The sequence below is a fragment of the Oncorhynchus mykiss genome, chromosome 6, assembly GCF_013265735.2.
Source record: "Oncorhynchus mykiss isolate Arlee chromosome 6, USDA_OmykA_1.1, whole genome shotgun sequence".
NCBI lineage: Eukaryota > Metazoa > Chordata > Actinopteri > Salmoniformes > Salmonidae > Oncorhynchus > Oncorhynchus mykiss.
This window is the reverse complement of record NC_048570.1, coordinates 26,403,534-26,416,676: the sequence shown is the minus strand read 5'-3', so window position 1 is coordinate 26,416,676 and position 13,143 is coordinate 26,403,534. Positions and strand designations below refer to the sequence as shown.

General features: G+C 45.0%; 1 protein-coding gene across 7 annotated transcripts in view; it reads left to right on the top strand.

Annotated features, from left to right (window-relative positions):
• The window catches only part of igsf9b (immunoglobulin superfamily, member 9b), a 51,235-nt gene extending 38,744 nt beyond the window's left edge, over positions 1-12,491 (top strand). Inside the window, exons 8-23 of one of the 7 annotated variants that reach the window (XM_036979735.1) lie at positions 80-225; positions 344-486; positions 592-732; positions 827-943; positions 1,047-1,197; positions 1,317-1,428; positions 1,525-1,700; positions 1,811-2,049; positions 3,238-3,322; positions 3,988-4,158; positions 6,271-6,307; positions 6,586-10,131; positions 10,286-10,455; positions 10,607-10,795; positions 11,099-11,116; positions 11,236-12,491. In XM_036979735.1, the coding sequence (XP_036835630.1) occupies positions 80-225; positions 344-486; positions 592-732; positions 827-943; positions 1,047-1,197; positions 1,317-1,428; positions 1,525-1,700; positions 1,811-2,049; positions 3,238-3,322; positions 3,988-4,158; positions 6,271-6,307; positions 6,586-10,131; positions 10,286-10,455; positions 10,607-10,779 (5,407 nt within the window). In that variant the 3' untranslated portion in view covers positions 10,780-10,795; positions 11,099-11,116; positions 11,236-12,491. Of the gene's footprint in view, positions 1-79; positions 226-343; positions 487-591; positions 733-826; positions 944-1,046; positions 1,198-1,316; positions 1,429-1,524; positions 1,701-1,810; positions 2,050-3,237; positions 3,323-3,987; positions 4,159-6,270; positions 6,308-6,585; positions 10,187-10,285; positions 10,456-10,606; positions 10,796-11,098 lie in introns of those variants that run through there. The other 6 variants (XM_036979736.1, XM_021605895.2, XM_021605896.2 and 3 more) reach the window with 6 other exon arrangements.
• Positions 12,492-13,143: the final 652 nt, after the last annotated feature.

Genomic DNA, 13,143 nt, shown 5'->3' with positions numbered 1-13,143 from the left:
AATTCTTAGACAATGGAGCATATTGCAACTAAGAAGACACTCAAGGCCAGGTTGTGATGTGTGTGTGTTTTGTTCTCAGCTATCTCAAGACCCGTGTGAAGATCTTAGTGGACGGAACACTCCTCATCCCTAGTCTTGTCCCAGAGGACACTGGGATTTACACCTGTACACCAACCAATGGGTTGATGACCCCACCCTCTGCCTCAGCACACCTCAAAGTCAAACGTAAGAATTGTGGTTGACTATGGCTACTGTATGCATGTCTTGATTTCCTGGCCTGTGTGTTATATTCCATCTCTGGGAGAGTGACTTACTGTATATATATTTCCTTTGTCTCTCTTAGACCCTGCTCGGGTGGGCCGGATGCCCAGGGAAACGTATCTACCTACGGGCATGAGGGGAGCCATCTTCTGCCCAGTCCAGGCTGAGCCCCCCATGCTCTTTGTCAACTGGACCAAAGATGGGAACAATTTAAACCTTGACAATGTAGGTATTCACACTGGGAAACATGAATCCTAATACATAGAATATATGTGATTGATCTATGTTGTATTTCATGTTTGTTTTCTCCTTCTGTCTATGTCTGCTCAGGTCCCTGGCTGGAAGGTGAACTCTGAGGGCTCAGTGTTTATAGCCACAGCCAATGACGATGCAGTGGGCATGTACACCTGTACTGCCTATAACAGCTATGGAACCATGGGCCAGTCTGAACCCACTAAGGTTATCCTGCAGGTAAGGCTGGTCTACAGGCCTCTGTTCCCTGGTCATAGAAAACCCTGCTGCCTGTGGGTCTGGTATGGACTTAAAACTGTCTTTCCCTCCGCAGGATCCGCCCTCATTCTCTGTGTCCCCTCGTGCTGAGTACCTGCAGGAGGTGGGCCGGGAGCTAGTCATCCCATGTGAGGCAGATGGAGACCCCTCTCCCAATATCACCTGGAGCAAGGTGATATGTCCCTAATAGACACAGCTGATGGAACCCCAGAGAGCATAGCCCTCTCTCTCTGTCTGTTTACGCTCATCTCTGTTGTTGCTCTCTCAACTCATAGGTTGGTCCCACTCCTCGCTCCACATACACTGTGCTGTCCAATGGCTCCCTCCTCCTGAAGCCTCTCAGGAAAGACCACCAGGGGGGCTGGGAGTGCCTTGCCACCAACCGCGTGGCCACTGTCAACACTGGCACTGTGGTCTTGGTTCTGGGTGAGTTGACCTCTGCATGGAGTAACATGGCAAGACATGCCATTCTGTAGTACATTGGTAAACAGGGTATACCGTTCCACTGGTGTATGCCAAATTGCCCTCCTCATCTTCCCCCCCAGGCACCAGCCCTCATGCTGCCTCATTCGTGTCAGTAAGCACCGGGATGAACCAAGCCAATGTGTCCTGGGAACCTGGATTTGATGGAGGATACACCCAGAAGTTTACTATCTGGTTAGTAATTAATCTCAATGTTTATTTGAATGACACTGGCCATTCTCTTCTTTGTTATGGTTCTTAAATCTCTGAGTCCCTCCCTCTTGGCCCCAGGGTTAAGCAGGCTTCCAGAGGGAAACATGAGTGGGCATCTCTCCCAGTGCCCACGTCCAAGTTCCACCTTTTGGTGACAGGGCTGCTGGCTGGCACCAGCTACCAGTTCAGTGTCCTGCCTCAGAACAAACTGGGCTCTGGGCCCTTCAGTGAAATCACCTCTGTCAGGACGCAGGGTCAGTACAAGTTTTAACTGACAAAGCACTCTTTAATTTATCTGTATTGGACACTGATCTACATTTTTTTGTATGTACAAGTCTGATCTTATCCTGTCTCTCCTCCACAGCCCTACCAACAGATCCACCCACAGTGGTCACCACTCTACCAACTATCGACCCTCCCTCGTTCCTGTCAGCCAATCAGACGGTGCTTGGGATTGTTCTACAGTGGTATGCTCCTGAGTCTCAGGCCACATCCCTCACTGGGTATGTCCTCCAGGCTCGGAGGAACAGAGGCCAATGGGTCATTCTCAACAGCGCTGTGAAGGCCAACCAGAGTGAACTACTCGTACAAGGATTACTGAGGGTGAGAGGCAATTATAATTTTGGACCTTGGCAAAATGAATGAAGACACTAACTATTAGATAAATGAGGTGCAATGAAAAGTACTTTAAAGTACATTAACTGTAATCTGAAGACGATGACTTGCAAGCTTTAATGTGTTTTCAGATACAGTGCCTTGCAAACGTATTCACCCCCCGTGGGGTTTTTCCTATTTTGTTTCATTACAACCTGTAATGTAAATTGATTTTATTTGGATTTCATGTAATGGACATACACAGTACAGATCAGGGTTAGGTTATAAAAAAATATATGAAACTTTGAACATCCCACGGAGCACCATTAAATCCATTATTAAAAAATGGAAAGAATATGGCACCACAATAAACCTGCCAAGAGAGATCCACGCACCAAAACTCACGGACCAGGCAAGGAGGGCATTAATCAGAGAGGCAACAAAGAGATCAAAGATAACCCTGAAGGAGCTGCAAAGCTCCACAGCTGAGATTGGAGTATCTGTCCGTAGAACCACTTTAAGCATTTGTCCGTAGAACCAATTTAAGCTGTACACTCCACAGAGCTTGGCTTTATGGAAGAGTGGCCAGAAAAAAAGTGATTGCTTAAAGAAAAAAATAAGCAAACACATTTGGTGTGGGAGACTCCCCAAACATATGGAAGAAGGTACTCTGGTCAGATGAGACCAAAATTGAGCTCTTTGGCCATCAAGGAAAATGCTATGTCGGGCGCAAACCCAACACCTCTCATCACCCTGAGAAGACCATCCCCACAGTGAAGCATGGTGGTGGCAGCATCATGCTGTGGGGATGTTTTTAATCGGCAGGGACTGGGAAACTGGTCAGAATTAAAGGAATACTGGGAATTTCTGGAGGGAAACCTGTTTCAGTCTTCCAGAGATTTGAGACTGGGGTGGAGGTTCACCTTCCTGCAGGACAATGACCCTAAGCATACTGCTAAAGCAACACTCGAATGGTTTAAGGGGAAACGTTTAAATGTCTTGGAATTGCCTAATCAAAGCCCAGATCTCAGGTATGACTTAAAGATTGCTGTACACCAGCGGAACCCATCCAACTTTTAATTCCAGGTTGTAAGGCAACAAAATAGGAAAAATACCAAAGGGGGTGAATACTTTCACAAGCCACTGTATGTTGCCCAGAATTGTGTTTATTGAACACGTGTCCTTCTCCCCTCTCAGGACTGCATTTATGATCTGAGATTGGTGTCTCGCAGTAACAAGCTACTGAGTGAGCCCAGTGAGTCTGTCAATGTGAACACCACAGGTTAGTATCATTACTGTACAGCCAGCTCTGATCAACTGTATTATAGAAACACTGGTTATGTTATAAAGCTAAGACTATCATGACACAAGGCAAGACCTAGTTGCAGACACAGGAGGCAGATGGTTGGAGTCTTACAATATTTAGTAATCCAATAGGGTAAGGCAAGAGAATGGTAATGGACAGGCAAAAGGGTCAAAACCAGTTCAGAGTCCAAAAGGTACCAAAGGGCAGGCAGAATCAAGGTCAGGGCAGGCAAGATGATCAGGCAAGATGATCAGGCAGGGGTCAAAACCGGGAAAACTATCAAAAAGAGAATCGCACAAGGAGAACGGGGAAAAACATGCTGGTTGACTTGACTAACATACAAGACAAACTGGCACAGAGAGACAGGAAACACAGGGATAAATACACTGGGGAAAATAAGCGACACCTGGATGGGGTGGAGACAATCACAGAAACAGGTGAAACAGATCAGGGCGTGACAAAGACTAAACAGCTCTAAACATTATGTAACAGTTATATAAATTGTGCTTGGTGATAGTCATGACTCTTGACAGTAGTCATTATGTTGATACATGTATTACACTGATTGTTAGCCAAAAGCATGGCTGTCTCTACGGTGTTGTTAGTGCATTACTAACACACTGTGCCTGGTGTGGTTGCAGGCATGGAGATGTACCCTGTCTGGCCAGGCTTCCTGGAGTTTGTCCCTGAGCCCTTATTGGCTGGTGTGTTGGGTGGAGTGTGTTTCCTGTTCCTGGCAATCATACTCTCCTTGGTGACAGTCTGTGTTATGAGTCACAGAAGAGCCCATCTTCGCAGGAAGAGGAGAGATGGTAAAGACTGCTTTATCCTAACATTTCCCTGATACTAAAAGAGAAAGAATTTCAAGCGTTCTATCCATTGAAGTGTTTTATGAGAGGTTATCTTTAAATGGGCAATCTGCAGTTGAAACAATAACAAAGGAATGGAAAGCTGAAAGATGGGCCTGGAGAAATGTTACCACTCATAGAAATAGCTATTGATGCAATGTACTGACCATCCAACATATCAAAATGATAGTTTGAAGCATATTGTCAGAGTTTCCCATGTTAACAAACATTGGAATAAAACAAGCTTTTATTTTGGATTCTGATTGAGTTGAGCTGAGCTCATGAGGCATACATGTACAGTACCAGTCAAAAGTTTTGACATACCTACTCATTCAAGGGTTTTTCTTTATTTTTTACTTGTTTCTACATTATAGAATAATAGTGAAGACATCAAACCTATGAAATAACACATGGAATCATGTAGAAACCAAAAAAAGTGTTAAACAAATCAAAACATATTTTAGATTTAGATTCTTCAAAGTACATGTCTTGATGATAGCTTTACACATGCTTGGCATTCTCTCAACCAGCTTCACCTGGAATGCTTTCCCAACAGTATTGAAGGAGTTCCCACATATGCTGAGCACTTGTTGCCTGCTTTTCCTTCACTCTGCAGTTTAACTCATCCAAAACCATCTCAATTGGGTTGAGGTCAGGTGATTGTGGAGGCCAGGTGATCTGATGAGGCATTTCATCACTCTCCTTCTTGGTCAAATAGCCCTTATACAGCCTGGAGGTGTGTTGGGTCATTGTCCTGTTGAAAAACAAATGATAGTCCCACTAAGCGCAAACCAGAAGGGATGGCGTATCGCTGCAGAATGCTGTGGTAGCCATGCTGGTTAAGTGTGCCTTGAATTCTAAATAAATCACAGACAGTGTCACCAGCAAAGCACGCCCACACCATCACACCTCCTCCATGCTTCATGGTGGGAACATTCAGAGATCATCCTTTCACCTACTCTGCGTCTCACAAAGACACGGTGGTTGGAACCAAAAATATCAAATTTCGACTCATCAGACCAAAGGACAGATTTCCACTGGTCTAATGTCCATTGCTGGTATTTCTTGGACCAAACAAGTAATTTCTTCTTATTGGTGTCCTTTAGTAGTGGTTTCTTTTCAGCAATTCAACCATGAAGGCCTGATTCACCCACTCTCCTCTGAACAGTTGATGGTGAGATGTGTCTGTTACTTGAACTCTGTGAAGCATTTATTTGGGCTTCAATTTCTGAGGCTGGTAACTCTAATGAACTTATCCTCTGCAGCACAGGGAACTCTGGGTCTTCCTTTCCTGTGGCGGTCCTCATGAGTGCCAGTTCCATCTTCACGCTTAATGGTTTTTTGCGACTGCACTTGAAGAACCTTTCAAAGTTTTCAAAGTTTTACGTATTGGCTGACCTTCATGTTTCTATTTTCTTATTTGAGCTGTTCTTGCCATAATATGGACTTGGCCTTTTACCAAATAGGGCTATCTTCTGTATACCATCCCTACCTTGTCACAATACAACTAATTGGCTCAAACACACTAAGGAAAGAAATTCCACAAATTAACTTTAAATAAGGCACATCTGTTAATTGAATTGTATTCCAGTTGACTACCTCATGAAGCTGGTTGAAATCATGCCAAGAGTGTGCAAAGCTGTCATCAAGGCAAAGGGTGACTACTTTGAAGAATCTCAAATATAACATATATTTTGATTTTTGTAACACTTTTTTGATTACTACATGATTCTACATGTGTTATTTCATAGTTTTGATGTCTTCACTATTATTCTTCAATGTGGAAAATAGTAAAAAAATAACCCTTTTATGAGTCGGGGTGCCCAAACTTTTGACTGGTACTGTGTATAAGTTATATTCTTCAAGAATCAATGTGTATATATAATTAATTTATGTCCAAAAACAGATGTAGCAACTAAAGTATTTTCAAAGCCTATTAAGCTGGATTTCCAAAGCCTTGAGAGCTGGTCCAAAGCCTGGTTCCTTTTCATGTAATTGCATGTTAATCTATTTCAGTTGACACCATTTTTGTTTATTTTATATGTGCCATTGTTTGACCTTTTCTCCCTCCTCCAGATCTCCCCTCTGCTTTCCAGAAGAGTCCTTCTCCAGAGTAAGTGCCCATCCATACCAGCATATTTCCCTCATTGCATTGGCTGCATTCTAACCAACCCATTTTCCATTCTTATGTGCCCTTTTTTAAGAATCATTGCATATTAATGTGTGTTTATCTGCTTCTCATAACAAAAAGCATAGCAATTTGTAGCCACTGAATGCATCCTTACATATTGTTATTTTAAGCTTGAGACAATAATGTAATATTGCACTATCCTGTCTTATTCTGTTCAACTGAACTCATCACTTCTCCTATGACTCTCCTCTCTTCCTCAGAGCTCGCTCGCCTTCTGACAGCCCTGACAGCGTTCTGAAGATAAAGCTGTGTCCTCCCCTGTCTTTCTTCCCCAACTCCTCATCTTCCCAGTCTGACCGTTCCTCCTTTGATAAAGGCAGCCGTGGAGAGTACCAGGACCAGCGTAGTCAGCTCCTGTCCAGCTCCTCTCCCCCACCCCACTACACCATCTTTGAGAGCCACCTGGGGGGTAATGCCCCCTCACCCTCTCCGCTGGAGTCCATCTCAAGAGGCCCAGATGGACGTTTCATTGTCCAGCCCCTGCTAGAGGGGTCTACTCTTTCCAACATGAAGAAAAACGTGAAAACAGTCTTCCTACAAACCAAAACCAATGGGGGAGATAGCGGCACAGGGAGCAATCAGACATCTTTCAAAGACTCTCCAAAGTCCAGCAGTCTGAGCTCTGAGAGGGGAGAGAGAAAGGACTCCTACCTTACAGTGGAAGTTACAGACCTCAGCAAGCCCCCTGCTTCCCCGGGTAGAGTGAGGGCCATGGCCAGGAACTTCTCCCGTCACGGCTGCTTCCACTCTGATGACGATCAGGGCATCTCAGAGGCTCTGCTGGAGAGAGACAGCTTCTACTCTGACAGCAGTGAGAAGAGAGCCTGTGACTCCCTGAAAAGATACCATGCTGGGCACCCAGAGGACATCTTCCCCAGCCTGGGCAGGAGAGCCAGACAGCTGGAGAGGGACAGGCATCACCAAGCAGGCTACCATACCATGGGGAGAGAGAGCCAGCTGACTAATGCCAGCACGCTGGTCTCACAGATTGATACAAGTGAACAAGAGCGGGATAACCTCAGCAAGTGTCTGCAGTTGGCCAAAGAGAGGGAGGAGATGGAGAGGGAGCTGGAGAACTATACCGCCAGCCAGAGGGCAAGGGAGCGGGAGAAAGAGGAAAGGCAGCCTGAAAAGGCAGAAAGCCCTAACAGGGAACCGGATAGTTCAGGGGCTGAGGATCCTATATGGAAGCCACAAGACATTACCTTACGTCCCAAAGTCCACCGGGCTTCCGGGCAGACCCATCAGCTGTTGGACTATAGAAGGGCCTGCTACTTTGGGAACACGAGCAGCCCAATGGACCGGCTCCCTTCCTCCTACATCCAATGGGACATCAGCCCAGTCACCTCTATCAACAGCCTTATCCCAGTGCAGAGCCCCTTAGAAAGCACGACACCAAGGGTCCAACATCCTCACCAAGGTCACATTGGGTCGGCCATGAAGGACTCGCTACCTGAAGACTGCTCATGCTCCCCAGCCACTCAATGCACCACTCTATCTCTGCTCTCCCCTACATCAGAAAGCCCACCTATTGGTCAAGGAACAGCCAGAAGCAGAGCCAGGTCGAGGAATCCTGACAGAACTGTAGAAAGAGAGCAGGACACGTATCGTAGAAGCTCTATGGTTGAGGAAGGCTGGAGGGAAAAGAAGCAACCAGGGGGAGGTGCCTTAAAACTAAGATCGTCCTTTGCTTGTGGTACACAGCATCTGGAGCCAGCAGCTGAAAGTGTGAGATCTGTTTCAGCAGATCGAGTAAGGGCCACAAGTCCTGTTCAGCCTTACCCAGGCACTGCATCATATAGTCTGTCTGAGAAAACAGAGACAATAGATGGCCTTAGGGAGAGAGTAAATCAGAGTCCTTCTAGTTATTCTACTTTACCCTATGAGCTCCACAAAGCAGGGGCCAAAGGGAAAGTGATAGATGATAAGATTGGGAATGACCCTCGGAGTTCACTGTTATACCCTGAGCAGGAGAGAGAGTGTGGCAGGACACACTCCAGAAGGAGTGATAGGGCGCTTTTTAGTGACAGCCCCAGTCACATTTCCCACTTAACTCTTCTGGAAGAGTGTGATAGTGACCAGTCCCAGTTCTCTGTTGCCAGAGTCTCAGAGTCTTTCAAGAACAAGCAGACAAACCAGGCTCCCAAAATGTCGCCACTGCAGACAAGTGCAATTCTGGAGTATTTGAGCCTCCCGGGTTTCATTGAGATGAGTGTGGATGACTCTGGGGATGAATCTGAACTCACAGTCACTACTTGCCAAAGCGTAGAGCCACAGACAGAGACTTCTCTGGAAGGTAAGCCAGACGTGGTTCCAAAAGACTGGGCAGTTCATGTGCAGGAGAACCTTGAGACAAGTTCATGCCCAAAAAAAGTTTCTTTTTTAGAAAACAGACACTCTGTTGGTCAAGCAGGAACTTCAGAAGCAGTTGAGAAGCCAGCCTACAGATACTCTCTGCAAGTGGAAGCAAGAGATTCAAGCCACAAAGCTGGGATTCCAGACTGGTCAAAAAAACAATCACCTGGTTCAGAACTCACAGGGAGTTATCATCACAACCATGAGCAGTCGCAACCACTGATTAGTCAAAAGACCACAGCCTCAGAGAGACAACTATCGAGAAGGGGTTTAAGTCCAGTCAAGACGTTGGTTAGTGCAGATAAAAGCATGGCAGACGTTGTGTCAAAACACCCTGACACTTTTGCCGCTAAACCAGAGTCATATTCAGAACAAGCCCAAAGACTTCATTCTCAGGGCAACAGGACTAATAAAATAGCCTCTAAGATCCATCAACCCCGTGCACCATTCATGAAGAAATCTCTGAGCATCGGCCCCTGCAGAACACTCTCAGGCATGGGACAGCCTCGTCCATTTCTGAAGAAGTCAATCAGCTTAGGGTCACAGAAATGGGAGCATTTTGAAAGCCCAAGGACTTATGTCTCAGAGAAATGTTACTGGGATAAGTTCCCAAACTCAGACATCCAGGTCAAGTCCTATAGTTTAGGACGCACCCCTGCATCCTCCTTCTCCAGGCCAGGCCCCTTGTGGCAAGAAGGTGTCCCTTTTAGACGGCCGAGTGAAAGCAGCTTGGAAAGGGCTAGGTATGCTGAAAGATCCCTGGAGAGGCCTCGGTATAACAGATCCCTATCCAGTTCTTCCTATACCTACCTAAGCTCCTCCATGTACCCGCCAAGTCAACCCCCTGGCTCTGCTAGACGAGACCTATCTGATCTGCGTAGACAGGCCAGTGCTTATCCTGATGCATCCAGGTCACCTATCACATATCAGGATGCCCTGAGGTCTGTACAGCACATATATGTCCCTATGGATTTCTCAATACCCCAGTACCCACCCAGACCAGACAAGTACCCACCCAGACCAGGCATGAGGGGGGACTACCCCAGGCCGATAGAGTCCAAGAGGGGCCCACCGAGGCCCAACCTGCCCCGGATGTATAGCTGGCCCTCACCCTACCATGGTGGCCCTTTCCCACCCAGAGATGTAGACAGTCATAGACAAGCAGAGAGAAGGATGGGTAAGGGGGCAGGGGCAGAGGTGGAGATGAGCGATAACAGGGAAGGAGGGAGGGCCAGTTATGCCAGTCAGAGCAGTGGGAGAGGTAGCGTTGGCCTCCTTCGCCAGTCCCTCTCTATCACTCCCACCCTTCTCAGCTCCCCAGAGACAACCGAGGAAAGTGAGACACAGAGACACAGAGCCGAGATGGATCTACTTGAGCGGAGAAAGAAAAGGTGAAACTACCGCACCAGTCCAACATCACACAGATTTCTTCACAGCCCAAAAAATGTAGGATATTGCAAATATGTTATTGATATATTTTGTTAAACTAATGCTATTGTCCTGTGTATGTCTGACTGACCACTTGTTTTGTGTGTCTGTCAATAGAAGGAACACATCAGTTGATGAGAGTTATGAGTGGGATTCTACTGATGTCTGTGTGGACTCGGAAGTCCTGGAGGCAATGAAGCCACAGGCAGGGGTAAGACGGGGCAGGGGGGAGGGCAGGCATGATCGACCCCGTTCTGCGGCTGGCCTACAGGACCGCCACAGGAATGGTAAGAGAATAAATAGTATGTTATTATTCACCACACTGAATGTATCATATCATGCGTGAATTCATTTGTGCCTTTTGTTGTGGTTGTGGTGATGTGAGTTGTACCCATGACTCTCCCATTCCATGCTGTTCCTCTCCCTCCCGCCCCTCAGTCAGTTCACCAGTTTCCAACCCACCTCGCTGCCAATACAGTCGCTCCCTAAGTGAGGCGCGCTTCAACGCACTCCGCCTGGAGTACCAGGAGTACAGGCGCGCTCAGGGATCCTCCTGCACCAGTGATCCCTGCCTCCCCCCCGACACAGACTCCAACTCAGCGCTCCTCTAACCGCCTGCCCACCTTGGTCCGTTCCTCTCTGCCTGCTACTGCTACCCTCTCACCTTCTCTTTGACCTCTCACTGCCTGCCTTTGTCCCTAACAGTTTTCATCCCTCTCTGTTGTGAAATTGTACATTCACTTTTTTTTTAAATTTTACAATGCTGTCTTTTTAAGCAATGCACAATTTCACAACAGATGGATGAAAATTGTCAGGGACAACAGCAGGTAGTACTAGCTAATGGAATGACTATCTTGCAGTATTTTGATGTATTGTTTGTCCTGGGAATGTATTTAACAGTGTGCTGTATTCTATCATTTTGTGTTTCAGATATTTCAAAGAAAGGAAGTAAATAGTTTCTCAGATGCACATACTACAGCACTGTGGTCCTCGATAAATGCTGGATATCTTTATTGAAGCTTCATGATACCTAATTTTTATATGTACAAAATCCATATCCTCAACAGTTCAACTGGATCTTCTGTGGACAGAACAATGCCAACTGACAGACCGGATATGCTGCTTGATCATACGGCGCACATTGTACACACCAATTGCCACAGATATTGATACTTGTGTTGTGTGCCATCATTATTGACACAGAATAATACTTTGATCTGTTTGAAGCCTATTATGAGATGTTGGATATTTATATTTCTTGTGTTTTGTGTAATCAACACAACCACTATTTTGCATTTAGAGTCACCAATCCCCAAGGGAAATGGATTGTGCTTTGAGTGAGCGAGGCTTCATCTTTGTATTGCATTGTTACAGTGGGTAGAAAAACGTTTTTTTTTTTATTACTTTCCCAATTACAATCTTGTCACAGGTGAATCTCCCTCATTTATGTGTTTGTAATCATCCTCAGTTTTCTCTGCAGAGTATTTCAGACTAACAGGAAAGTGTTGAGTGATTGCTTGTAAGAGTTAACAGTGTAAATGTGTTCATGTACTGTAGCCCTAGACAATTAAACCTTATATTTTTGGTACCATTTAAAAACTCAACGTCCTAATACTCGATCATATGAAAAAGAATTCATGCTGACATTTCTTGACTTGAATTTAAAAATATCTTATGTTGTTCATGACAGGGAAAGGTTGTGTATCATCTTTGCTTTACCTTTGTCAAAAATAAGGTAGTTCACTGTTCACAAATATGGTTAAACATATTCCCAAATTAAGCATATATTAAATTATTAGAGATCAAGAATAACAATATGGTTTGAGATTAAGTACTATATATATTGTAATCATTATTTTTTATCTTTTGTACTACAAGCATAATTAGCATTATTGTATATTTATTAACATGGGTTTTGATATGCAACAATGTTTACATGCAAATTCACCTCATTGATGTGAAAACCACACTGTGAATATACTCAGTTAAGATCAATTATATGTTGGAATAAGAAGTCTCCATTTATTGTTGTACATTTTATGCACAAAAATGTGTCCTGACTTTTGTTATGTAATGACAAAACTGTACTTTATACTGGAACTGTTTTACAGTAACCAAAAAAGGAAAATAAAAAAAGATTTGAGGCCTGTACTATACGTAAGGAGCGGCTGTAAATCTGTACATTTGGAGCACATCTGCATTTTTTAAATAAATGTTTTAATGTTTTGTTCCAACTGGGTTTAAAAAAATATATCTGGACATTTGGTTGTTCTTAATGTCATTTTTATGTTTGTATTGAATAAATGGTTTTATTCTGAATGTACCAGAATGTGACATTATTTGACATCGAAGTATTGAACAGGGTCCTGAACTATCCAGTTTACACTCATGTTAATTTTATTGGTCACGGCCGCGCGCCCGACTAGCATCACCACCCTGGATGGTTCCGACCTAGAATATGTGGACATCTATAAGTACCTAGGTGTCTGGCTAGACTGTAAACTCTCCTTCCAGACCCATATCAAACATCTCCAATCTAAAATAAAATCTAGAGTCGGCTTTCTATTCCGCATCAAAGCCTCCTTCACTCACGCTGCCAAACTTATCCTAGTAAAACTGACTATCCTACCGATCCTCGACTTCGGCGATGTCATCTACAAAATAGCCTCCAATACTCTACTCAGCAAACTGGATGCAGTTTATCACAGTGCCATCCGTTTTGTTACTAAAGCACCTTATACCACCCACCACTGCGACCTGTATGCTCTAGTCAGCTGGCCCTCGCTACATATTCGTCGACAGACCCACTGGCTCCAGGTCATCTACAAGTCCATGCTAGGTAAAGCTCCACCTTATCTCAGTTCACTGGTCACGATGGCAACACCCACCCGTAGCACGCGCTCCAGCAGGTGTATCTCACTGATCATCCCTAAAGCCAACACCTCATTTGGCTGCCTTTCATTCCAGTTCTCTGC